At 41.9% G+C, this 21,151-nt stretch overlaps 1 protein-coding gene across 5 annotated transcripts in view; it reads left to right on the top strand.

Moving 5' to 3' along the window:
• The window catches only part of LOC134468808 (serine/threonine-protein kinase 31-like), a 112,147-nt gene that overhangs the window by 3,042 nt on the left and 87,954 nt on the right, over positions 1–21,151 (top strand). For all 5 annotated transcript variants that reach the window (XM_063222683.1, XM_063222682.1, XM_063222681.1 and 2 more), the window contains exons 2-3: positions 1,406–1,490; positions 17,303–17,386. In XM_063222683.1, coding sequence (XP_063078753.1) covers positions 1,406–1,490; positions 17,303–17,386 — 169 coding nt within the window. The remainder of the gene's footprint in view (positions 1–1,405; positions 1,491–17,302; positions 17,387–21,151) is intronic.

The following is a 21,151-nucleotide window of genomic DNA, read 5'->3' as shown; positions in this document are numbered from 1 at the left end:
AGTGCATGGCCGTTATGGAAGCCCAGATATCCTTGATGCTTTGCTGTCAGCTGTTCTTGTTTGTTGACCTGGTACCCCACACTTCACTCTTCAATATACCCTGTAGATTTCCATGCCACGTTTTGGCGCTAACTCACCAGTTTAATTCTAAATAACCAGAAATGAAACCCCATTGAAAATGAATGGGGCTTTATTTCTGTTGAGTTAGAATTAAACTGGTGAGTTAACACCAAAACGTGGCATGGAAATCTTCGGGTATATTGAAGAGGGAAGTGTGGGGCACCAGGTCAACAAACAAGAACAGCTGACCGCAAAGCATCAAGGATATCTGGGCTTCCATAACTCCCATGCACTGTTTTTGCCATTGACTTCAATGTTAAACGCATCATGGCCATTATGAAGACAGAGAATGTCCTAACCAAGTATTGACCATTGCATGTTATGTAGAAAGTACTAAATTTCAACTGATTTAATGTGACCCGAATTTTGATGAAGAAAAATGTGATTTTATAACAATATTCTAATAATGCGAATTCCCCAATTCATGGGTTTTTTGAGCTGGAAGGCCAACGTATATAAAAAGAAAAAAAATAATGATTGGAATAGTTAAAAAACTGGGCCATGAATCTACAATCCATGACAGTTTAACATTATTGATGGAATTATGGAAATAAATCAACTTTTTCATGGTATTCTAATAAAAAGGCCTGGAGCTGTATAAGAGAACAAAGAACGCGTGTTACGTTGACGTTTCATTCCCCGTACTGATGTAGAAAGGAAGTAGGAAGACATTGGACATAGCGTTTAACGTCATAGACGTGTAAAACCGCAGATCACAAATTAGACCTGTAAAATCACCCATGCACACATCACAAATTAGACATGTATTCTGCTCATTGACATGTGATATTGGTGTGTTACGCTGCATGCAGGTCATGACCCTGACAGAAATGGCTCACACAATGATACGTGCACACTCAGACACACACACACACACACACACACACACACACACACACACACACACACACACACACACACACACACACACACACACACACACACACACACACACATAATAGCATGTCTCAAATGCAGCAGTTTCATCAAGAGTAGAGAATAATATTTATCATCTTCAGGGATGATGCACTCAAGGCGTTTGTACAAGTGTGTGTGTGTGTGTGTGTGTCAGTTGACATGAATGCTTATTGATGAAAATGGCTCTTTTATGAATATGTGTGTGTGTGAGGGAGAGAGAGCGAGAGATTCTAGGACGTTAGTGGACATGAATGCTTATTGATGAAAATTACTCTTTTATGAACGCTCCTATTCAATAGATGATGCTCACTTTCATTGGGTTTACAAAAGTGTGTGTGTCTGTGTCTGTGTGTCTGTTTTTTTAAAGGGAGAAGCATTGTCTGTTGCGTACAAACCCTTTGAGAAGAGAAGTGGAGAGAGAGAGACACCTTAAACAACAGGAGGAGATTGAGGTACTGCACACACGCAGACACACCGGCAAGCAGAGCCATAAAAATGACTTTGCATGGAATTGACGGCCATTTTTGTAGCCATCTCTTGCCACCCCAATAGTAGGAATTAACATTATTGACGCAAAGAGACTGTATAGAGTATACATTTTCCACATACACATTCTACATGAGGGGTACAATTAAAGGTGCACTGTGTAATATTTGTAGTAGTTTCTCCGGAATTCATGCGGCCTTTTCACAAGTGTTACTTTTTTAACAAACACTAACCACCACCATCAAATTTTAAGTATTCATTATGACTTGGAAAATTGCACTTGTCATACATGAAGTGGGGGATCTCCATGGTCTGCCATTTTGAATTTCTCGAAATAGCCATTTTTAGCTGCGAAACTTGCTTGTACTTTGGCCATACTAGAAAATATTGGTTTATTACTTAGTCAATATTCTTGAAAAGGTCATATTTTGCAATAAGCAGCACAGTTTCAATGAGCAGGGTAGTTGCAATACCTACTCTGGCAACATCCTACACAGAACATCTTCAAGGGCCAGATTTTCAACATTCCTTGCAGTAAAAGGGCTGAACAATATATTACGCACACACACACACACACACACACACACACACACACACACACACACACACACACACACACACACACACACACACACAAACACACGCACACACACACGCACACACGCATATATATACATATATATATATATAGGTGTTTGTGTATTAGGGCTGGGAATCGTAACTGTAAACTGCATTTTAAAAACACATTATATATCAGCCTCAGCAGCCAATACATACATGAAATACCTTGGTATGATAGAGGTGGGAAACTTGGTATGAAAAAGAAAGGTGGTAAATAAATTAGTAATACATCTGGAGCACAAAAACACCTACGCTCGCCTCCTCTTTGTGGACTACAGTTCAGCATTCAACACCATCCGGCCCTACAAACTCCGCCATAAACTCCACCAACTGGGTCTCAACACCACCCTGTGCAACTGGACTGTGGACTTTCTCACCAACCGTACGCAGAGGGTCAGAGTTGGCAACAACATGTCCTCCACTCTGTCCATTAACACCGGCGCGCCCCAGGGGTGCGTGTTAAGCCCTCTGCTCTACACCCTGTTCACACATGACTGCTCTGCCTCCTCTCCCTCCAATCTGATCGTCAAGTTCGCGGACGACACCACCGTCCTTGGCCTCATCACCAACAGCGACGAGGGGGAGTACAGGGCAGAGGTGCAACATCTAGCCTCATGGTGTGACAGCAACAACCTTGCTCTTAACACCAAAAAGACCAAGGAAATGATTGTGGACTTTAGAAAGAAGCAGCCGAAGCATCACAAACCCCTCTCCATCGGGTCAGAGGAGGTGGAGAGAGTCAGGACTTTTAAATTCCTGGGAGTGACCCTGGCGGAGGACCTGTCTTGGGGCACCCACATCGCCTCTGCTGTTGGGAAGGCCCAGCAGCGCCTTTTCTACCTGAGGAAGCTGAGGAGCTACCACATCCCCAGACCACTGCTGGTGAACTTTTACAACTGTGCCATCAGCAGTGTTCTGACCTATGGGTTCCTAGTGTGGTTCTCCAGCTCCTCTAAAGCAGATCAGCAGGCACTCCAGCGTGTGGTGAAAACAGCAGGGAAAATCACTGGAATGCCTCTCCCAGAGATTAGTACCATCTACACCACACGCTGTCTACGGAGAGTGCATAACATCCTGCGTGACAGCCACCATCCTGCCTACCATCTGTTCCAACAGCTACCCTCAGGTAGAAGGTACAGGTCCCTTCAGAGCCGCACCGAAAGACTGGCCAAGAGCGTTTACCACCAGGCCATTAGACTTTTGAATTCACAGGACTGCTGAGGAACATTACTGTCTTAAATGTTATCCATCTATCCTTTGGACATTCTGTGTGTGTGTGTGTGTGTGTGTGTGTGTGTGTGTGTGTGTGTGTGTGTGTGTGTGTGCGTGTGTGCGTGCGTGCGTGCGTGCGTGCGTGCGTGCGTGCGTGCGTGCGTGCGTGCGTGCGTGCGTGCGTGCGTGCGTGCGTGCGTGCGTGCGTGCGTGCGTGCGTGCATGTTGAGAGAGGGGGGGGGGTGTCGTACTATGCACTTAATCTCTGCTGCACTTTAAGTGGGATGGGGGGGCTGGGGGGGTCAAGCACTGGTGTCACTTTTACCTCGTTTTGCACTTTACTTGGAAACCTGCTACTACTAAGTATTGTACCCCAAACACAATTTCGTTGCCTTTTTGACAATGACAATAAATTCTTGAATCTTGAATCTTGAATACAGTGGCAATATCATACCTTACCATGGCATTAAACAGACTATGTTTATGAACCTAAATAGCCTCATTAATATAAATTACTATCAAACTTAAATACCATAAACCGCTAATATAATATCTCAGTAACACTGGTACAGACGAAACCACAGCATAGCCGATAGAAAAAATAGAACATGCGCACACAGACCGTTTGATTGACAGGTCAGGCGAGACAGTGCGCTTCCCTCTGTGGTGGGTGGATGTTGACTGTTGACGGTGGCAAAGTGGTGAGAAAGTGTTTTTGTGCAAAAGTTTGGGATTGTAGATAGATTATAGGTTGTCTGTGTAATGGGACATGATAAGTGGATGGCACACTGATAATCTATAGCGCTGAGAAGAGATATCGCTGAAATCTAACACTGCTCTAGAGCTGTGGAGATTTCTCAGTTAACCGTGGAGCTGGGCACAAAAAAAATCGCTTTGACACAAAAAATAAATGAATCCAGAAGCAGTAAACATAGGCCTATCCCAATTTCAGTAATTTATAAGCCCTTTCCCATCGCGCTCTCTCATCTGTATGGGTGCATGCACGTGCACGCGTGTGTGAATGTGAAAAGCACCCTTCCGCTCTCCCTTGCCATCCTCGCATTCGAAGTTCAAGTTAGAAGGCAGGGATAATAACTTCTCATTAATTCAACAGCCAACAATTCGTCTACTTTCTTCTCCCCTTAGATCTCAAAGTTAGGCTACTCGTCTTCGCTGTTATTAAAAGAACAAGCGAAGGCATTTTTAGATATCCAAAATTAAACCAGCACATGTGTACAATGGTTTGTTTGATGATTGTCGTGTTTTTTTTAAAGTCAAGAACACTACTCTGAAATGTATTTGAACCTATTATAGTGCGTTACACACGAAATGCCTTTAATATGTATCTATATACACACACTGTATTGGCAATGTAATATTTATATTACAGTGCCTATAATATTATACACACCCCATTTCAAATGTCAGGTTTTTGTGACGCAAAAAAAGGGACCAAAAGACAAATAATTTCACCACTTTAACACATTGAATACCGGCGATGCTTGCAGAATTATGCCGTAGAATACCGGCGTTCTAGGCCCTTTTTTGGCGTTTTTTGTAGAGTCACAGCATATTACAGCTCCAGGCCACTTTATTAGAATGGCATGAAAAAGTTGATTTATTTCCATAATTCCATCAATAATGTTAAACTGTCATGGATTGTAGATGCATGGCCCAGTTGTTTAGCTATTCCAACCATTCAAGTTTTTCTTTTTACATAATTTGGCCTTCCAGCTCAAAAAACCCATGAATAGAGCGCTTCAGCGTTGACGTCAACTTGTATGCGGCGTTTGGACTACCGGTTCCATGGCGATTTTTTACATTGCAAAACGCCATAGAGATTCAGGTTTGGCAAAAATATAAGTTACACGGCAACAACGAACATTAGCGTGTCCCCGCATCCCTTTCTCATTAGTGGAACGGATCGTATCATCATGTTGGTGTATTCACATGTTAAATCATGACGATTATAATTCAATATTGCTAACCCCTTTCTGATCATTAAAACTTCCGAACTACATACTTTCCTTTGGTTGCCATGGGTACAACCTTCCGCACGTACATGCCGTTAGATACAGGCGCCGCTTCTGTAGTCGCCAAAAGCTTCCGGGTTTAGCATATGGACGCAACATCGTATTTATGTCGAAGTTTGACACAAACTGATCAACCATGTCATACCTACAGCCTATTTTTAACACCCTCGACAGTTTGCGGGGGTTCGCTAAGCGCGTGCTTGCACTCGGAGCTTATTTGAAATTTACCCTTATTCATTCCCAATGGAGGCCGGAAGCCGATAGGAACCAGGAAGTCCTTAAATGCTAACATGAAAGACTACAATCTACTACATGCTTCCGCGTTACTGAAGAACTCTATTGGGGAATTCGCATCATTAGAATATTGTAATAAAATCACAATTTTCTTCACAGTGCACATCAAATCAGTTGAAATTTGGTACTTTCTACATAACATGCAATGTTCAATACTTGGTTAGGACTCTCTCTGTCTTAATAACGGCTATGATGCGTTTAACATTGAAGTCAATGGCAGAAACAGTGCATGGGAGTAATGGAAGGCCAGATATCCTTGATGCTTTGCCGTCAGCTGTTCTTGTTTGTTGACCTGGTGTCCCACACTTCACTCTTCAATATACCCGTAGATACCCATGCTACGTTTTGGTGTTAACTCACCAGTTTAATTCTAACTCACCAGAAATAAAACCCCATTCATTTTCAATGGGGTTTCATTTCTGGTGATTTAGAATTAAACCGGTGAGTTAGCGACAAAACGTGGCATGGAAATCTACAGGGTATATTGAAGAGTGAAGTGTGGGACACCAGGTCAGCTATACAAAAACAGCTGACGGCAAAGCATCAAGGATATCTGGCCTTCCATTACTCCCATGCACTGTTTCTGCCATTGACTTCAATGTTAAACGCATCATGGCCGTTATTAAGACAGAGAGAGTCCTAACCAAGTATTGAACATTGCATGTTATGTAGAAAGTACCAAATTTCAACTGATTTGATGTGCACTGATGTGAAACGAATTTTGATGAAGAAAATTGTGATTTTATTACAATATTCTAATGATGTGAATTCCCCAATTCATGGGTTTTTTGAGCTGGAAGACCAAAATGTGTAAAAATAAACAATTTAATGATTGGAATAGTTAAAAAACTGGGCCATGAATCTATAATCCATGACAGTTTAACATTATTGATGAAATCAACTTTTTCATGCTATTCTAATAAAAAGGCCTGGAGCTGTATGTGATGGGGGCACTGAAACATGGCTCATTTGGAAGTGGAGACTTTGGCCTTTTCGTGGGTGCAAACCGTGTGTCTCTACGAGCTTTTATTGTCAAGCAAACCTAAGCGAGGCGGCATCTCCCGAATTCTGCAAGAAACGGAGACAATTAGGTTTTTGTGAACCAAGCGCTGTTTCAGAATGTCACACGTTTAATCGGGGACCAGTTGGTATTGATATGGAGTTGGTTGCCATGGCGCTGCATTGTTTGGCTGCCTCCTTGGCCGCTCCGCTTAACGTGTGCAAATATTATCTAGCAATCTTTTATCTAGCAATTATGTCTTATTTTTTTCAAATCAGTAATGCTGTATTTACTTATGACAGTAGTACTCTACGGGATATCGGATATCATTACATTCAATAATTTCAAAGGGTTTTCACACCCAAACCATCCTGACCTACGGAGATACTTCGCAGTGCACCAGGTTTCCATGGAGATGGAGATGATTAGTTATTGCCTTCCCAATTTAGTCTTAGTCTTAGTCTTAATGATGAAAATCAATTTTAGTCTTAGTCAAAGTTTCATCATTTTCGTCATTTTAGTCAACATTTCAAATTTTAGTCATAGTCAACATTGTGGCGTAAATTAGCCTGAATAACCTAGTAGGGCTATTGTTATTTCACAAATTATTTCTAGATAGCCTATTGCAGCAAATCTTCACGTTGTTACCAGCTATTTTCCACCAACACCAAAATTAGCTCTGTAAAAGTAACTTCAACATCATAGAGCATCTCTCTCACACACACACACACACACACACACACACACACACACACACACACACACACACACACACACACACACACACACACACACACACACACACACACACACACACACACACACACACACACTCACACACACACAAGTGCATCTCACACACACACACACACAAGTGCATCGCACACACACACACACACACACACACACACTCCCAGGTTGCGCGCGCGCGCTCTCTCTCTCTCTCTCTCTCTCTCTCTCTCTCTCTCTCTCTCTCTCTCTCTCTCTCTCTCTCTCTCTCTCTCGCATTAGAAGCTGCCGCATATCATTTGCTTTTGAATTTGATCATGTAGGCTACACGCTCTTCTTCACCTGACCGCATAACTCAAAGCACAGGCAGTGGGAAGACTGGGCATCCCAAGTCTCCCTGAAGTTCAAGAAATCTCCCTGATATTGCAGGGATTCTTGAGAGATGGGACAAAACGCGCTTTGAGAACCTGATTTTGAAAATGCAAAATATATTGATCATGGTTATATATTCATGTAGATTAGAATGTGTAGTTTATAGCCATGTAAAAATACAGGTTCCAGGTAAAAAGACATTTTTAACAAATTAACATGTTTACTTTCACACATTGATTTCCGTCAACTCCGTAAGACACAAGAGATGTACATAATTAAATTATTATAATAGTCCAACAAGAATCTTAAGTTCTGATTTGTATTGTAATGGTACTTAGTTACTCTGATGTACAATAATATGTAATATATATCAGGCATGAAAATCCCTCACCTTTCGGCGAAATTCGCCGTTTTGAAATCAAAATGGGTCATTTCTGTGAATCGTGTAGATCCGAGGAGAAAATTTTAGGGGGGAGGGGGGGGTCGAGCGAGGAGAAAAGTGTAGCGCAAACTTACTGTATCATAGCGCTCTACCACAGAAAACTTCACACAGTTTCAGGAGAGATTCCACAACTCACAATGACGTTTGACCAATAACCGCATTTGTTGCTGTCGGCGCAGCCAATAACGTGAACGACCTCAATCAAGTCCCGCCCTTCATACTTGTCTTTGAAAGCGCAATTTAAAACAGGTGCCGCTTTGGTGGCTGGCGTGGTTGTAGCAAATATCTTTCTTAGTTCTAGAACATCTCTGATTATAAGAAAATGTCCAAACGATCTGTCACAGATAGTCTACACGTTTCCCAGAGAGGTAGCTATTTGAGATCATGATTCTTGTTATGAGAACATCAGGACGCAAGCATTTCGATGAGAAGTGAGTGGATGTTGTTAGCCACAGTGGTTAAGCTGATTTTCCTAATAATTTGAAACCGCATTTGCCCTGCCCACGTGAAAAAGTATTTATTCTCAAAAGAGCTCCGTTAATGAAAGCTTGGGTAGGCCTACGGCACGTTTTCCTGATGGCTATTTACGGGTCTGTGCGCTACGAAATGGCGAAAGTAGCCTATAGGCGCTACGGGGAAGAAGCGCATACAGGCTACGCGAAGCATCCAACATCATGCTTCGAATCATATGCTGCGGCTTCTTATAGCACGCACGAGAGAGAGGGAGAGGGAGAAAGAGCGAAGCCTAACTTAGTCAATCGTTTGACACGGGACAAATTGTTATAGGAATCACGCCAAGTTTTTTGTAATCCCTTGGTAGCCTACATCTAAATGACATATTAAAAATCTACCGATTTATATTTAGTGGAACACTGTCAAACAGTTTTTTTCACGGTCAAAGTTGGAGCTTTCCTATATTATTTTTTTTCATAGGGAAACAGATATACTAGGTGAATGGACTAAAATGTGAGTAGTTTGGATACAATTTCAGTAGTTTATCCAAACTGTGACAAAGATTTTTTCAAAGTTCAAAGTACTTCATTTGCCATTTGTGCATAAACTAGTAGTCCAAGCACATAGGAACTCTTGTGCAGGCCCTCTGAGTCAATAAATAGAATTAAATAGAAAAATAGGAAGACAAAAAAACATTAAAAAGTGATCAAAAGAATAATTAAAAAAAGGTGGATCAAATGTTCTTTTTTGCCATCAGTCTCACTGTTGCTGGGAAGAAACTGTTGAAAAACCTTGCTTTTCTGGTAGGAATGCTGTCCGCTCTACTGTGTCTCAGTTTGTATGTGCAGTTCTTGTGTTTGAGCAGAGAGTTAGCTGGATGGAGTGAGTCTTTAATGATTCTCTCTGCTCTCCTATGGCTGCGCTGTACATATATGGAGTCCATGGAGGGAAGTGCTGTGCCTATAATCCTCTCTGCAGTCTTGATTATTCGTTGCAAAGACTTCCTTTCAGCCTGAGTGATGTTGCCATACCAGACAGTGATGCCTGTTGTGAGGATGCTCTCTACAAGTCCTCTGTAGGCCTGGGTAAGAGGACGGTAATAAGCCTGTCACGATATACGATAAGTCAATAAATCGGACGATAACTTTTTACAAGAACGATCACTTTTCTGGCCCCGATAAGTAACGATAAGTTATTTGCGAGATGTTTTGTTTTCCCTCTCTCCCTTTCTCTACCGTAGCCGTAAGACTACTGATGGCGCGTTATAGGCCAACGCAGCGCAATGACGCTTAAATGTTAGTGTAATTTTAAGTTTCAGTGCAGTTCTGGTTGGAAAAAAGTGCATTGATCTGGCTACTTGCGTCTTTGAAATAGAACGCTGGTGTTCCCGCGCGTCGCTTATAAGCCTCGACAAAGAATCAGCGCTAGAGACTAGGAGCGCAATATTCTTCCAGTCTCAGTCAGCGCATCTGCAACGTTCCTCAGAGAGGGGAATGAACAGCTCCAACACGGAGGCAAATGTTCATTTTGAAACATGCGCAGCAACCCAATATCCACGACGAAGACGTGTTTGTGCAAACATGAAATAGTGGTGCCGTCGCGACAAACTTGCTCTGAGGCTGTTATTTTAAACCTCGCCGAGTTTCCACTATTATTTCAATGCGCCTCCTACCCCGACGTTCGTTGTCTGTTCTTTTTGTGATTTTCGCTACATTTCTTGTTTATTTAGACCTAACAATATGAGTAGGCAGTCCGCAAGCAAATCATGAAGATAAGATTTGTGGATTTAAATCTGTCACACCAGGAGAATGTGAACGGTTGAGAGCGCTACAGGGGAAACAGAGGCATGGCGACTCATAACTCATAAGAATCAATGTATGGGCATTCATAAAGGACTTTAAAGTGCGCCGAATTGCAACTTGTTCCGGTCGAGGGTATGAGAGAGAGAGAGAGAGAGAGAGAGAGAGAGAGAGAGAGAGAGAGAGAGAGAGAGAGAGAGAGAGAGAGAGAGAGAGAGCTGAAACTTGTGCATCTGTTCATGCTCTTTTGCTTTTTGCTGATGTTGAAATGCCTTTAACAGGGCTGATTTGGGTTTTGACTGACAATTAGCTAGTAACAACGTGCATTTGTTTGAAATAAGCTGTCTAAGTAATAATTTGTGAATTAACAATACCCCACCAGTAGGTTATTTTACATCACACCATGGATAGATCTATAAGCCATTCAGTGTGCTTGAGAAAGATAAATAACAGATAATGTTATTTATTTTAGTTAAAAAGACTATATAACTTACCTTCATAATAAATACAAAAAAGCCTATTTAGAGCCTATTGTGCTCCATGAGGATGTATTTAAAAACATATATCCCCCGCCGTGATGCTTTAAAAATGTGAAGGGGTGTAGTCACATTTTTATTGCATTTTTACGTCATTATATTGTTTGACACATTTCTTCTTGGAGCAGGCGTCAAACTTAATTATTTAAACCTCTGAGTCTGCTGGCCCAAATGTTACATTCAATGTTTCAAGAAGGAGGCCGCACCTTGCATAGCAGTGTTTTTTATTGCAAATTATATTGTTTGAAAATGGCGAGAGAGACAATATTATCGATTATCGCGATCATTTCTTGTTATCGTTATCGTCTGGCAAAAATTGTTATCGTGACAGGCCTAGACGGTAATTCAGTCCAGCCTTCCTAAGCATCCTAATAAAGTACAGCCTTTGCTGGGCTTTTTTCACGATGGATGTGGTGTTCAGACTCCAGCTCAGGTTTGATGTTACTTGCATGCCTAGGAATTTATGACTTTCAGCCCTCACCAGCTCTGTCCCTTTAATTTGCAGAGGCTGTAGGGGAGGAGGATGTTTTCTAAAGTCCACTATCCTCGTCTTGTCTGTGTTGAGGATGAGGTCGTTTGTCTCCCCATAGTCAATGATGTAGTTCACAACAGACCTGTATCCTGACTCGTCCCCTTCTTTAATGAGCCCCAGGATGGTAGTGTCATCAGCATATTTGATGATGATGGTGTTGTCATGGCTTGAGAGAAGGTCATGGGTATACAGTGTGAAGAGTTTAGGACTGAGGCAGCATCCTTGTGGAGATCCCGTACTGACTGTGAGCTCAGAGGACACCCGCCCCCCCATTCTCACCACCTGTGGTCTCTCTATAAGGAAGTCCAGTATCCAGTTACAGGTGGGAGTTGGGAGGCCAAGGACTGTCAGTTTCTCAATCAGCCTGCCTGGGTGGATGGTATTGAAGGCAGAACTGTAGTCCAGGAAAAGCATTCTGACATACGCTCCGCTACTCTCCAGGTGCTCTAGTGTGTGGTGTAAAGCTATTGCTACTGCATCATCCACTGATCGGTTGGGACGGTAGGCAAACTGAAAGGGGTCAGTAGTGTCCTGGACTGTATAATTTATATGCGCTAAGACCAGTTTTTCAAGGCACTTCATGGCGACTGATGTAAGTGCCACAGGCCTGAAGTCATTAAGAGTTTTTGTGTCTGGTCTTTTTGGAACTGGTATAATAGTTGATTTTTTAAAAATATGTGGGACAACTGCTTGAGATAAAGATGAATTAAAAATGTCTGTATACACACCAGCCAGTTGTTCACTGCAGGCCTTCAGCACTCTGGGGGGAACCCCATCCGGTCCGGTGGCTTTGTGGGGGTTTACTTGCTTCAGGACTTTAAGGACTTGTGTGTGAGTCACCTGGTGGGCTGTGAGGGTGGAGTCGCAGGGGGCTTTTATAGGGTTGTCTGTGTTCAGTCTGTCAAACCTGGCATAGAAGGTGTTAAGCCTATCTGGAAGGGTAGTGTCTCTGGAGTCTGTAGATGTTGTTGTTCTCCTATAATTTGTCACTGACTGAATTCCCTGCCACATCCTGCGTGTGTTCTGGCTAATATAGTGGCTTTCCAGTTTTTGGGAATGAGCCCTTTTTGCTGCTCTGATGGACTTTTGCAGCTCATAACGTGCTTTCTTGTATTCCACCTGGTCTCCCGTCTTGAAGGCCTCCTGCCGCAACCTGATCTTATGTTTCACATCCCCATTGAACCACGGTTTTTGGTTGGGAAACACACGCACAGCCCTAGGGGGAGCACATGTGGACATGCACCAGCTGATGTAGTCACTCACAGTTTCTGTATACTCATGGATGTCCTCAGTGGCCTCTTTAAAAACACTCCAGTCAGTGGTCTCTAGGCATCCTTGCAGGGTATCCTGTGCCTCTTCTGTCCAGGTGTTGACCATCTTGACACTGACTGGATGTGTTTTGAGTCCTTTTGTATTACAAGTTGTCTGAAATATGATGATTAACTGTTCAAACGAGATCACAACCAGGCAAGCGTTGAGGGGACATTGGATAGTGAGGAGGGGTGCTTATGCCATTGGGGGGCATTAGTCTATTTTATTTATTTTTTTAAGGCAGGGTTTTGATGAGGTCAATGGGGTGTTAGGAAGCGTATGATGAGGTCAAGGGGGAATTTATTTTTTTTAAAGGCTGAGAACCAAAACCCATTTTATCTATCTATCTATCTATCTATCTATCTATCTATCTATCTATCTATCTATCTATCTATCTATCTATCTATCTATCTATCTATCTATCTATCTATCTATCTATCTATCTATCTATCTATCTATCTATCTATCTGCCCCCCTCATCAGACATGACAGCATGACGATCATGAAGTAGCGAAGATGGTTGGCAGTTATTCTTATGTTCACTGTCCCTGGGTCACTAGAGTATGCTCAAAATTCATCATTTAAAGACGGTTTTAGCAGAATTTTCTCCCATGGGAGACCATGCCCCCAGACCCCCCTATGACTACAACACTGTCCCCCAAAAACGACACTGTCCCCCCAAAACGGCGCTGCACACCACCACACCTGCGTGCGCACCGCTGCAGCACACGCGCCACTCCGTGCCACGCCGCACCTTTCTCACCTTTTTCACCCCTGACCCATTTTCATGCCTGATATATATTTAAATTTTAATTTAAGATTGTAATTAATGCATAGAGTTCGAAAAATTGCTATTTTCAAACTTAATCTTTTGTTTTGCAACCATGAGGAAAACACCTGAAGTGGTTAAGATACATGACGGTATAGATCTAATGACCCTTTATTGCCTAAGTGAAACAATTCTTTGAAAGAATTTACTTTTCCTACAATATATTACAAAAACACCTGAAAGTGCTGAGAAAAATGTTACGGCGTTGACAAAAAAACTGACAGAGTTGACAAACTGATCTGATTTTTGGAGCCTAGTTAGTGCAAAATGCTTTTTCTCAGTTTATTTTGTAGTTGTGTTACATTCTTATACTTCTCTTTTTAAAAAGTGTATTTGTTTTGAGTGAAACTCTTGTTTTATCTTTTTTGTCCATATATTGAAAAAATATGTAGTTGCATGTGTTAAATGTACATTAATATGCATATAATATCCTAAAATAACATGTCCTTCTGTTTATACATTTGAAAAGAACATCATATTAATATATTAAGCAGTTTTTGGTGAATTTGTCAACTCCATAAGATTTTATTATGGAGTTGACAGGTAAAATCTTATGGAGTTGACTCTTACGGAGTTGACAAAACGACCTACTTTTCATAATAGCACATGATTTTCTAACAGAAATCAACTTGGACATCAGCAATTGCTTAAGGACTTGCCAATAAACTTATTCTAAGCTTTTATTATAGAAAATACTGAAATAACCTTTATTTTTATGCATTACGGTGTTGACACATCATGGTTGTGACATAGGTGGTCTTCCTCAATAGGCATTGATAAAATCAAATATTTAATGTGACCTTAACAGAATAGTCTCTCTATGGCATGTATACCAACCAGGAAGTAGAACCAGGCTGCTTAGAGTGTGACCTGACCACAACAATGGCATATTTTCTTGTATTTTAGAAAGATCTTATGGTGTTGACTAAAACTCCGGACATATGTTCAATTGTTTAAAAAGTACATAAAAAGGTTTATAAGAATGTTTACATACATATAGTTTGAATAATTATTCAAAATACTTGACAGTATTGACAGTAGCTATGATGTTTGTTATATTTAATTTTAACACATTATTATGGTATTGTCAAATTCTAAAACCTGCTTTCGGACGTGGGGTTTTGAGGGCACTGGTGACACATTACAACGTGTAAAATAAAAAATAAAACTATGTAAATATAAAATCATATTTTATTGTACAAAACTCTTCTTCTTCTTTCATTCCAGCTAATTTTGTTTCAATTTTTAAATACATTTTAAGCACGGACATGTTTTGTCCCATCTCTCAAGAATCCCTGATTGATAGTGACTCTCCGGTGCCCGGGAATCAGATAAAATATTCCTGATTTTAGACTATCCAAGTTAGCGTTTATTTTTCAATTGGCAATGTGAGACAAAGAAAGATAATGACTCGTGCGGCATGCGTGGAATAGGCTACTTGAAACAGATTACGCCACACTTCGTACGGCGCCCTGCAAAAGTCCCAGGGGGAAAAGTAGGCAGTTGTTCTATGCAGACTGGACGATAGAAAGGGTATGAACATACAAAGGTTTAAACACTAAGGCTGTTTTGTTTGTTGGGGTCTCGAGGGTCGATAAGCATCTCCATGAAATGAGTTTGGAACTTGGGATGTCTGGAAGACGCTATTGTAAGACGCATCGCATGGAGTCTACTTCCTTGGGTCTTATAGCGTTGCCCCCGGCGGGAACATGTTTCAAATCTCCGCAATTTAAACCCCTTAGCGATCGCCAAACATTGATTCTTATTATCAAAACTACAGTAGCCGTACATCTGTTTAGGCTTAAGCAACTTTTCCCACGTAGCGCGCTCATCCCTTAAACTAAGACAACCAATATAGCAAACATTACAAAAAGAACAGACAACGGATGTCGGGGTAGGAGGCGAAAGTGGAAAGGAGAAGAGAGCTGGAGGAGGTTTAAAATGACAGCATCAGAGGAAGATTGGCGCCACGGTACCACTAGGCTACAGTATTCTTACAATGACTGCACAAACGCACAAGTCTTCGGCATGGACAAAAGGGTTGTTGAACATGTTTCAAAATTAACACTTGTCTCAACGTCGGCTATTTTTTCTCTTTCTGGGGGACATTTTAGTGCCTAAACTCAACTGAACTGGACGCACTGAACTACTACTGATTGAGCTGCGCCAGGCTCTGCCTGCAGAGACAAATAGGAAGCCAGCGCGTAATCTTCAGTTCAAGAGACCATCATATTAACCATTGCAAATTATATAAAAAATATAGGCCTATTTTTCAATGTCTATTCGTCCATGGCTTGTAAATTTCGTCTAGTCTTAGTCTAAATATATATATTTTTTCCTCATTTTTATTTTCTTCAAGCAATTTTTGTTTTGTCATTGTCATGGGAAAAAGGGGCGTTGACAAATATTTTCGTCATCGTCCTGGTTGACGAAATTAACACTGGNTGAGAACCAGTGTTAATTTCGTCAACCAGGAAAATGCTTTGTCAATGCCCCTTTTTGATTTTGGGCATTTAGACTAAGACTAAGACTAGATTGGGAAGGTAATGACTAAATATGACTAAGACTAAAATTGATTTTCGTCATTGTGACTAAGACTAAATTATAAAAAAAAATGGCGTAATTTGCACTGCCATACTCAGAGAACACCTGAAAGTACAAGAGAAAGGTAAAACTCAATTATTTAACTCAAGGGGAGGTGTAATATGACCCCATTTCCGAAATGGGTTAACGTTGCCCAGCCCTAAATAGTATTACTATTTATTTACACCTGCAGTCCCTGCACCGTGAAGAAGGGACACAAGACCGGTCTGAATCAGGCCCGCATTCCTCTCACTCCACATCTCCCGCTGTTGGCAGGAATATGCACACTTCTTTTGTCTTCATTTACTTTTTTACTTTGTATACAAGCTCTTCTACAAACACCCCGACCACTGTCACCCTCAAGGTGTTGAATATTGCGTCTATAACAGGCACATTCTGAATCATTGCTTTATATCCCTGTCGATGCTATGCATGCCGTCAGCACAGCGACAGTATACAAAGCAGCATGAAATATTTACCCTGCGTCTCGATCTGAAAAACCTTCACTTCCTCAATATATAAGTCTCCTACAGAAACACGACCAAGTCTTGTGCCTTGTCTTTAAAATATTGCCACACTTTAGATGTCTTTGTCAGTTTGTTGGGCTGATTAGTTTTGTCACTGTTAACTTCATCTTCGTCTGACACTGACAGCCTCGGACGTTCAGCCTATGCCATTTTCTCCGCTTCTGTTTCAGCACGTACCTCGCGGCTCGCGCAAATCACTTTTTATTGGGCTGATTAGTGGTGCCACTGCTACCTTCATCTTCGTCTGACACTGACACCCTCGGACGTTCAGCCTCTGCCACTTTCTCTGCTTCTGTTAAGTCCTTCTCGCGCAAATCTATGTCTGTCTATGTCTATTGTCTTTGTCTGCATGGGAAAGTAAGAAACATAATTTCAATTCTTTGTATGGCCAAGCATGTAAAGAAATTGACAATAAAGCCGACTTGACGTGTGTGTGTGTGTGTGTGTGTGTGTGTGTGTGTGTGTGTGTGTGTGTGTGTGTGTGTGTGTGTGTGTGTGTGTGTAGCACCTGCGTCAGGAGGTTATGAGTGTGTCAGAGGAGAAAAGGCTTCTGCAGAACACCCTTCAGGAGCTACAGATACAACTACAGGTACGCATGCAGGCACATGTACACACACGTGAACGTGCGCACGCGCACGCAGACACACACACGCTAGGAAGTGGATTATATGTGGAATAGCACACAAACTGGCCCACGGGTGGGTCCCCAGAGGTCAGAGATGGAGAACCACCTGAGGGGCACCTAGGGGATTAGTAGAGTGAATTGGGCTCTGGCTACTCACGCGTTGGGTGCAGTCGATTGCGCTCCATTGCTATAGACATCTGGGGACATGATCTGAGGACTTTGATCTGTGTGGGCCACAACTGTGCACTCTAAAGACATTGCTGCTGTGTGTCTATATCGAATCACTTGCGTATGCACTGTTTATCTACAATAAAATACTGAATAACGAGTACACGTGGGGAATGGTTTGAAGACGCCAGAGGCCATGTAAGGATTCGCATACGATGCTGATTTGAGCTGTTGTAAACGGTGAGATACAAGGTTTTGCATATCTGAGTTGGTCATGTGACTTCAGGATGATATTGAGGAACTAAAGCATGCTGCCAGTGCCAACATTGTTTCCTAGGTTCAATTGCGCCCGGGGTAGTTTGGGTATTTTCATCACCTTGTTAATAAAACAAGGTGTAATCAGCTGTTTGGTAGTAATCATGTTATTGTGTTGACTTTTTCTTCATTCTGGCAGCGCCATCCTGTTACCAAATAACATGAGCCAGTTAGACAACAGCTGCTTATCAGCGATTAACATTATTAGCAATTAGGGTTAGCGATTGCTTCGCACTTTTATTTGTAGCTTAAACTTACAGTTGAAATAGTAGGCATGCTGTACTGTATGCATATTTCGCACAAGTGACATTATTATTGATTGCTTTGTGAATCCATGTTGTAAAATTGCCTTTTTGGCTGTAGCAAGTTAGCTAAACACGCTAGGTTACGACACAACTAGCTCATTTACTCTCTGAAGGGAGCCAGACACAAAGAAGTTCCTCTGCCAGAGTGTGTTTTGGAAGCAGTTGCGCATGCTCCATATGCAAGGGCGATCGTGTGACGTGATGGCTGATAAGACATGTGACCAGCGAGTCAGCCGATTACAGTTTTTTGTAAACAGATCGGCTTTATAATTACAGGACAGAAACTTATTTGTAAACGTAAGCAGTATTCAATACGCCTGCACGATGATATGGTGAAATGAAGTAATATAAACACAGCCTCTGTTCTGAAGACATACAGCAATGAGCTGGCTCCTGCACGGCCGCCCATCATCCAACAATCACTGGACACACACAGTGTCCCCATTGCTTGGAAAACATCACACGTGATCCCACTTCCAAAGAAAACATGTCCAAAAGAGTGCAATGATTTCCGTCCTATGGCCCTGACGTCCATTCTGATGAAGTCACTGGAACGAATCATTTGCCCCTTACTCTCCCGGTCAGTGCAGAGCAAATTCGACCAATGCCATCAGACCAGACCTGCTTCTGTCAATAATGCAGCATGGTGATTCCGCCGAAAGTTATCTTTCAAGGTGTCTTTTATTTGTTAATTATGTGATATAATATGTTGTTTACCTATAAGGGAATTTTAAATCTTAAAAGGGGAGATGTCATAATGTGATTATAATAGTAAACAGTAATGGTGTTCTGTACCTTTAAGAGGTTATGGCCAGTGCGCGAGTACAGCCAGTGCGCATGTCAATAACTGGCAGTTAGAAAGTTAAGCTACAAGAAGTAAGCTGTATCTGTTTGTGTTCCCTCTGAATCTTTTATAATATAATAATCCTTTGAGGAATCCTTGTGTGGACATTTGGATTATTTACAAATTATAGATGAAATTTTTGTAGAGAAAGTGCGCTCACCTCGCAACGTTCATGTTTAATAATAAAGCCGCACTCCCGGATGAGTTTCTTGCAGTTTTAATACTGGGTTAGCATGGCAGACAGACAGACGTTTCGGTCTAAGCCTTCTTCAGCGTCTTTACAGAGGATGCAGGCAGGGTGGTTTTTAAAAAGACCAGTCGTGACGTCAGCTAATTGCCACGGAAGCCGTGGGAAACAAAATATATACATGTGAACCATAAAGAAAAAAACAATGAATGAATAGAGACACCACACCATCCGTGACAAAAATAAAAGATAATAATAATAGCATTTTTCATACAAGTGTCATTGCATTACAACAGACTCAAATAAAGCAATTCAATTCCAAATCCTCATTAAGGCCGCCAGAGTGCACCGTCTGGAGTGTGAATATCTAGAACGCCTCTCTCTGTAGCAAAGTCTTAAAGTCTTGAAGCATGTCTTATGAGGATATAGACCAACTCACTGAAGCAAGGGCTTCCACCTTTGCTTTCTCAGAATCTGACTCTCAGAGGATTTTATTCCCACCAAGCTCTACACTATCAGTAGCCAACATATCCAGCCCTTTGCCCCTCCTGGAAAAAATGAAGAAAAAGAGAGTGCGCTACCACCTGCATTGCGAAACTTTATCTCAATACTACAGGAACAAAAGGATTCCAAGGGGCCTTAAGGGTTAAGAAGAAACCCATTAGAGCGCTATGATGATACGTTCTGCAAGAAATGGTGCGACATCCTAAACAGGTGCTCCCTTGATCTTATGCTTTTGGTGATTGTGTACACAAATGAGGACCTTTCGAAAACGTGCAACGAAATTACAGAATTGCAAAGTCAACTATCCAGAAAGTTTGATGGGGAGCAGTTAAAAGCCATTTCGGATCAATGTGATGCTATGTTGGAGCAATACAAAACGGAATTACTTCAGGTCAAAATACCGCCGTTATACACTGGATCATAAGAACAACCTGGTATACAGCTGGCTCGCCGCCCCTAGGCGTCGGCCACAGCCAAACTCCAACGAGGAAACGGATTTCTCTTCCAGTGGCATGGACTCTGATGGCTCGGGACCCGAATCTACTGGCGCAGGCAATGCTCAAGTGCATTTTTTGTTCACCAGACAATGAAGAGGTCGTCACCCACCACAACACTGAGGCAGAGCCGGAGGCCAACACGGAGGGCGGGGAGGAAACACAAGAAACCGAGGCAGACAACAGATATCAAATGTACTAAACTTTTCCGATAGGCAATTGGATTCGAAAGAAATTTCAGTTTTGCAGAAAGGACTGTCGTTTGTGCCATCCAAGACAACATACCCATTTACAACTTACGAACTTTTCAAGTTTTTCCGATCTATCAAACTAAAGGCTTTTTTTGCAAAAGACAAAATCGTCACCAATGAGACACAACAGGTGACAGAACAACAGCGACACTTTAAACAGAAGAGTATGTTTGTGCCCCCAGCCTACAACCCTTCAGTTCAAACTTTTTGTCGCTGAATGGACCAGGAAGTGAGTAGCCTTTTTAGCTCCACCAGAGACACCAGATTCTATCCAAACCTATCCACACAGGAGCGCGCGTCATTACGCGCACTGCAGGAGGATGATTCCATTGTTATTCGATCTGCGGAAAAGGGCGGAGCTTTGGTCCTTCAAAATAGAGGCATATCGCCTTGAGCTCAAACGACAATTAGACGACAGAATTCTACACTGCCTTAAATGCTGATCCAATGATCCGATTCCAAAGCAGGATAAAGACAACACTGAACACTGCACAGACGAATGGTGAAATCAGTAAGGATGAGTTTGACTTTTTATATCAAGAACACCCCATTCAAGCTGTATTTTACACGTTACCAAAGGTACACAAAAAAACAGGAACTAACATCCCAGGGCGGCCCATGTTGCGGGCTGTCAGTCCCTCACTGAGCCCATCTCGCAATA

The sequence above is a fragment of the Engraulis encrasicolus genome, chromosome 18 (assembly GCF_034702125.1).
Source record: "Engraulis encrasicolus isolate BLACKSEA-1 chromosome 18, IST_EnEncr_1.0, whole genome shotgun sequence".
Classification (NCBI taxonomy): domain Eukaryota; kingdom Metazoa; phylum Chordata; class Actinopteri; order Clupeiformes; family Engraulidae; genus Engraulis; species Engraulis encrasicolus.
Note: the sequence above shows the minus strand (reverse complement) of the source record. Positions and strands in the feature narration are given on the sequence as shown.